General features: G+C 39.9%; 1 protein-coding gene across 1 annotated transcript; it reads right to left on the reverse strand.

Annotated features, from left to right (window-relative positions):
* Nucleotides 1-384: 384 nt before the first annotated feature.
* Nucleotides 385-1,461, reverse strand: LOC118857559 (40S ribosomal protein S14-like). The gene is made up of 2 exons (XM_036768199.1): nt 1,143-1,461; nt 385-521 (listed from the first exon to the last, which is right to left on the reverse strand). Exons 1-2 carry the CDS (start codon nt 1,459-1,461, stop codon nt 385-387), a joined length of 456 nt encoding a protein of 151 aa, XP_036624094.1.
* Between the last annotated feature and the right edge of the window lie 5,935 nt (nt 1,462-7,396).

Genomic DNA, 7,396 nt, shown 5'->3' on the forward strand with positions numbered 1-7,396 from the left:
CCTTCCTTACCATCTCTGGGCTGAGAGTTCCCAAAGCTACTGTTGCTGCTGCTGCTGCCACTATTATGCCTGCTTCCAAGACCTGCTACTGGTGCTGCTGCTATGCTCTGGGCTGGCCCCACACTGGTGTCATAGACCTCTCTTGCTGACCTCCTAAGTTGTGTTAGGCTAGAAAAATATCTCACTCAGACCTCTTGTTGGCTTTGTTACTCCGTAATTTGATTTGAGGAGCTATTTTAAAGTTGTTTGGAGGGGAACATTAGGAGGGTTCGGCTGGGTTACTGTCTGTATTCCACCATCTTGGCTCCACCCACTGACTTCCTCATTCTGTTTTTTTGACCATTGTTACACTTTTATTAACAAAAATAATCCAGCAAATGATATTCACAGACAATGACCATGGCAACCACCCTTTCTGCGAGTACTGTCAGAGGGGATTGGAGTGACATCCTCAATCTGCCTGATTTTCGTTCCAGAATGTGCCAGAGCTCTCAAGGCTGACTGTGCACCAGGGCCAGGGTCTTAGTCCTACTGAAGAGGGTTTGGGGCGAGGGGTGCTCGACACACCAAAGTACCGACACACCGGGTCCTGCCGAAAGAATTCGACTCAAGCTTTCTCAGCCAAGGGAAAAGACAAAGTTTATTAAGTTAGCCAAATAGGCCTGCCCCAAGAGATCCCACCCCTTGTGACGCCTGTAAGGAAAGCGGGCCAGATCAATCTGAGCTAGATTGGATCTGACCACCTTCATGGAGGTAAATTGGAGATTATATACACAAAGATTGTGGGAGGGATTGAGGGGTGGTCTGGGGTGACCAGAGGAGGGATCTAGGGAGGGACTTGAGGAGGAGTCTAAGGAGGAGCTTGAAGGGACTGGGATGAGGTCAGACTCCAGGGTGGGAAATAGCTGAAGGCTACATGGAAATGACAGACAGTAAAGGGCTAGGGTAACAGAGCTAGGGTATAGATATTTTGATCAGGATTAAGGATGGGAAACAGGATTAAGGGTGGGAAACAACTGGACAATAGAAGGCTGGGCAAGGTAGGCATTTGGGCCTAATGGTTATAGCCTCAGGCCAAGGCCAGATCAAGTGGGAAGATTCAAGGAGAGTTCAAGGGTTCAAGGGGTTCCCAGACACTGTGCCCTCATCACTACTTCCCCCTGTGGTCCGAAGTTTGATGTGAAGGGCAGTGATGCCTAGTTCTTTACATCTCTGGGCAACATCCTGAGCAGCCAACATAGCAGCATAGGGAGAAGATTCGTCTCTGTCAGCCTTGACCTTCATCCCACCAGTCACCCAGCAGATGGTTTCTTTGCCAGAGAGATCAGTCATATGGACAAAGGTGTCACTGAAGGAAGCAAAGATATGGCAGACACCAAACACATTCTCTCCTTCTGCAACTTGAGGTCCAAGGCTGATGACCTGCTCTTCCTTCTTTTCCTTCCCCTTGCAAGGTGCCATTTCTGTTCCTCTGCTTGGGCCACCAACACCAGAAAGGGCCCTCATTCTTAATATAAAGCAAAGCATAAACTGAGCCAAAGATGCAGGTGTCTGAGAAGTTCTGGTGAAGAATCCAAATGCTAGAGAGATTCCTTATAGATTTACAGCTACAAAGAACCCCAAAGGCCATCCAATCTAATTTCTTCATTTCATAGATGAGGAGACATATGCCAGAAAGGTTATATGGCTTGTCTTGCCAATAGAGGTAGTATTTGAATCCAGGTTTTTGGCCTCCAGAGGCAATATTCTTCTCACTATACCACACTGCCTCCCTAATAAGGTCCCCATATATTTCCATTTGTAAATTACATTGTGCCAATTGTATCTGCAAACATATTAGAGTTTGGCCTCAAAATCTACATGGGGGAGGTGGATGATCAATGAAGAATACAGTTGGATGCACGCTTGTAAAGTTGGTCCATCAGCATATATATCCGGACAGACCAAACGAACAACAAAATGAACCCAGAATTGAAGAAAAGTAGGATAATGGGCTAAATTGCCTTTGGGAAATAATACATTTCTATTAAAGACCCTAAGCTTCTCCCTAGATACCCATCTTTTAAACACCAATATTCTTCCAGTGATGCTACCTGGCTGTGAATCATGGAACACTACAATCTCTGAATAATCAAAACTGCTCATTACGCAAAAGACAACAGAAGTATGTATGGTGGGCCCAGGCAGTAGCACAGATTGAAAGGCAGTGTGGTATAGTAGAATAGAGTGATGGACCTGGGCAAACCCTGCCTTAAATATTATGTGAGATCATGGGCAAATCACCTCTCTAGGCCTCCGTTTCCTCCTCTCTAAAATGGGCATAATACCTGTGTTATCTACTTCATATAAGTGTTGTGAGCCTCAGATGTGAGAATCTATATGTATGTCAGTAATTGTTATGTTACCATTCGTGAATTGCATGCACGAAATAATACAAAAGATATCAGAGATTTATGGCTAGAAAAAGAGAGAGGATGGTCATGTAGCAAGAGGAAAGGATGGCATTGTTCTCTGCACATTTTTTCACCTGGAAACTTCTTGGTGTTTTACATGATTTTTATGAAGAATTCGACAATGAAAACAGAATATCTCTATGATATACCACTATTATGTGATACATGAACTTTTATATAAAGTACCCAGTCAATAAGCACTTATTAAGTGCCTAGAATGTGCCAAGCATTGAGAATACAAAGAAGGGAAAAAAGACAACCCCTGCTCTTAAGGAGCCCATAATCCAATGGGGGAGACAATATACAAACAACAAAATGCAAACAAGATATAGACAGGATAAATTAGAGATAATTGACAGAGAAAAGGAATGAGTATTAATGGAAGATAAGGAAAGGCTTCTTGCAGAAGGTAAAACTTTAGTTGAGACCTGAAAGTCAGGAAAGCCAGGAGGCAAAGATGAGGAAGGAGAGGTCTCTGCATGAGAGGCGGCCAGAGAAAATGCTCGAAGTCAATTAGATGGCATATATAGGATGCATTAGATATAAGAAAATTGGAAAGGTAGGAAGGGGCCAGGTTATAAAAGGTTTTTATAAAGAAACAGAGTATTTTATATTTGATCCTAGAAGCAATAGAAAGTCACTGGAATTTGATTGAATGGGAGGTGGGGAGAGGGGCATGGTTAGCTGTGCTTTAGGAAGATCAATCTGATGGTTGAGTGGAAGAGGGACTGAAGCAGGGAGACCAATAAGCAGACTATTGCAAAATTCCAGGGGTTACAAAAGCAGAAATGATAAGACTTAGCAATTGATTGGATATAGGATGTAAGTCAGAGTGAGGAGTCAAGGAGAACACCTAGGTTGCAAATCTGGGTAATGGCAGTACCCTGCACAGTAACAGAGAAGTTAGGAAGAAGGAAGGGTTGGGGGTGAGGGGAGAGAGAGAGAGAGATGAGCTTTTGTATATATGACACTGTACCTCATGTATAACACCGACTATCCTGACCCCACCACCTGAAGGCCAGGTGTGTTAGATTTCTCTCTCCCCTCAAGGTGTTCCTCCCCACCAAGTGTAAGGAAGGTCCCCTTCACCTGAGTTCCGTTAGCTATGAACAGTCAGATTGGCTTTTACGCAGAAATATTTACTTCAGAAGGCATAATCACAAATAAACAAACTCACTCTCCCAATATGTAGAAAGCATAATCCTCCTTCCCTCTTGAACCACCTCAGTCTTTGGGGAGGGGAAGGGAATTAGGTTCGTAGCTTAGCTTGGTTCCAATAGAGCATAGTCTTAGTTCTAATTCCAAAGCCCCTCTCAGGTCCAAATTCCAGAAACCCTGATTTCTCAGGGTTTCCATGCCAGGCTGGCTGGCTCCACCATTCCATCTATAATCCTGGCTTCAAGTTTGCCATAGTTCCTTTGAGGATCACCTCCAATACCTGAAACTGAGAATAACCCCAGAACAGAAACAAACACCCCCCAGGACCATTTCTCAGAGCCAGGGGTAAAAGAAAAGGAACAGAGGAAGGACTTCCCTTCCCTCTCACCTATTCGATTAATGGCTTCCACTCACCTAGACAAAAGATGGCAGAAAAGAGCAAAGCCAGAAAGGAGTACCAATTTTGTCTCACCAGGTTTAAAGATGCAGGCAGCCAATCAAAGGAAACTTCTCCTACCCATGTAATAGGAAACACAGCCTCAACCTTCATGTTAGAACTGGGCATACCCAGGGAAGCCTGGTTTACGTACATGTTAAGTTAAAGATGTCCAACAAACATTTGAAGATGTGACACTGAAAGTCAGGAAAAGGGTTAGGACTAGAGAGATAGATCCAATAGTCATTAACATAATGACAATTTAAACCATGGGAATTGATGAGTGAAATTTCACCAAGTGAAATAGTATAAACAGAGAAGAGAAGAGAAGAGGACTCAGGACAGAGTCTTGGCATGATCCAAAGCATGACATATATGAAGATCCAGCAATGGAGACAGAGAAGGACAAAGTAGGAAGGTAGAAAGAGCACCAGGAGAGAGTAGTCACAAAATCTTAGAGAAAAGATCACCAGTATCAAAAGCTGTGATACAAAGCCATAATAAAGTCTGATCTGATTGAGAGGCAGGTGAGGTAGAATAATGAGAAATAATTAGGAGATTTTTTTTCTGTATACTATATGAAGTCTCTGCTTAGAAATCTCTAGGCCAAGAGTTTAGTTATTAAAGTTATTAAAGAGTTTAGTTATTAAACTAAAACTCTCAATATGGAACAGACCATCCTGTCAATTGTGTTCTGGGAGTCATTTGGTAAATATGATTATTGTTTCTAATCCTATTTTCTCAAGTATTTTGTATTTTGTTGATATTGGTGCACGTTACTAAAATTCTCAGTATGGGGTTAGACCTTATGACCTCTAAAGTAAACAGCTCTAAATCCTACAAGTGTGTCAATCATCTGAATACTTTTTCTTATGAATACAATATGTTAAGTTTTAAATCTCTGAAGTGAAACTTTACAGGGCCTTAGGCCCTTCACTTGTGCTATATCACATGTTAGATTAGTAATTGGCTGGATACATGGGTCTTGTCACAAGCCGTTTATGGTTCTTATGATTTGGAGAGAACAAAAAAGATCATTCAATAGATTGCTATTTTTGCTTAACATCAGAGATTACCTCCAAGTCTAAACATCCTGTATAGTATCTAAATCTACCATCAGCTCTAAAACTTGTTTTATATAATAAAGTAACTACAAACTCTGATCAAAGGAATGAATAACTCTGACTTCAAAAGATTGATAATGGAACATACCTCCCACTTCTTGGCTGAGAGAAAAAGGACTAAAAATACAGAATGAGGTATGCACTCTTAAACATGGGCAATGTAATGATTTGCTTTGCTTGACAAAGATAGGTCTTGTGGAGAGAAATAGGCTAGTGAGTAGTGAGAAATAAGAACATAAATTAATAAAACTTTTTAAAAATTAAAAACTTTTTTTTAAAAGAAGAAAAATTTTAAAGTTCAGAAGGCAAATATAGTTAACTTTATTACAACCTTGCTAAAATTTATAAATATATACTACTTTAAAAAAAAGTCACAGATCACAGTTTCTTATATAATCTCCTTTCTTGTACTTCTTTGTAAATTTAAATGTTTGTGATTGTTGTTTACAAAAAAGAAAAAGAAAACTGGCTGTACTAAAACCAACGGATGTCCTGAGTTTGGATAAAGATGATCCTAATGATTCAGAATGCAGTGATGAGGTTAAGAATGATAAAGAAGGAGAAAGGTAAGGTGATATTCATCCACAAAACATATCATTTCCCTCCTTAGAGGGCATAATTCAAGCAGATTTAAATGAGTTTGTTCATAATTTTAAAATCCAAAATGCAAGCTGAACTTTTAGCTTTGGACAAAAAAAGTCTGGAAACAATTCAATTTTATTCAATTCAACAAGTACATGTTAAGCACTTACTGGACATGAGACTTGGCATTGGGGATACAGAGGCAAAAATGAAACCGCTCTTTAGATTATGGTCTACTAAGAGGAGTATGAGAGGCAAGAAACAATATCTACACAGATGAGTATATACACAATATATAAGCAGAATAAATACAAATAAATTTTGAGGGAAAGGAGAACACTGACATCTGGGGGGGAATCAGAAGAGGTCTCCTGAAGGAAGTGGGATTGTCACTGTGCTTTGAGGACAGTTAGGGATCATTCTAGAAGGTCAACGTGAGGAGCAGGAACCTTCTGGGAAGTGGGGAGATGGAGAATTATGTGCATGGAATAGTAATTAGTCAAATCTGTCCGGAATGTAGAATTCACAAGAGGAAGCAATGTGAAATCAGGCTGGAAACACAGGTTGGAACCAGACTAGAATGACCCCTAAATAGACCACAAATCCTTGAGGCCATAGGGAGCCAATGAAGTTCTTCAAACAGATGAGTGTCAGACCTGAGCTTACCCATTTGGCAGCTATTTGTAGAATGAATCGGAGAAGGGAAAGACTGAAAGGAGGGAGATCAATGACAAAACTATTATAATTACAAAGTGTGAGTTGATGAGGGGCTGAACTAGGATAGTAGCTGTATGAATAGGGAGAAAGAAAATAGATGTAAGAGATGTTTTGGAGGTAGAATAGACAGGACTTAGCATATGGTCAAATGTGGCAAATATTAAGAAAAGTGAACAATCAAGTCCAAGGAAGGATGGTGTTGTCTTTGCTAGAAATAGAGAAATTAGGGAATCAGATAGGTATTAGGGTGTACCAAAATATGTTCAAAAATATGAAAATTGTCTTGATAAGCATCAAGTAAATATGAAAAAGTATTCTTGGAATATATGTGGCGATGTGAAAGTGATTGCTACCTTTACCAAGATTACAATTTGGGTATACTAAAGGTACAACAACTTTCTTTGTGAAAGCAAAGAGAGAGAGAAAATTACACTGAAATTCTGACCTCAAAAGCAAGAACTGATTCCAAAAAAGTAAAATATGATAAGCCAACCACTGGTTGGTTATGAAAAATAAAAGCTTTCTTCCCACAATTGTGCATTAAATTTGGTTTGCTGAAAATTTTTATGAAAGGGATGAATTGCAATGGTATAATTTTTCTTTATGTAAAATATAAATGTCCAAGAATCAGTGAGACTAAAACCAAAGAAGTGATCTTTATGGGTTCTTATGTAAAGGAAGTGATGAAAGACAACATTCTGAAGAACAGCTGGAATCAGGTAAAGAGGATACATGGAAAAAAGTTTTTTAAAGTGGCTGAAAACTTTTGGGGAAACTATAAGGCACAAGATATCAGTTAATATGGTGGAGCAGAAAGGAACAATACAATCTAGCTCTCATCCACAAATTTTCAAACAAACACCTAGAAAGAGCACCAGACAAAATCCTGATCAATAAATCTAAGGGAGAATAACAGTGATTCACGT

The sequence above is a fragment of the Trichosurus vulpecula genome, chromosome 7 (genome assembly GCF_011100635.1).
Source record: "Trichosurus vulpecula isolate mTriVul1 chromosome 7, mTriVul1.pri, whole genome shotgun sequence".
Taxonomy (NCBI): Eukaryota; Metazoa; Chordata; class Mammalia; order Diprotodontia; family Phalangeridae; genus Trichosurus; species Trichosurus vulpecula.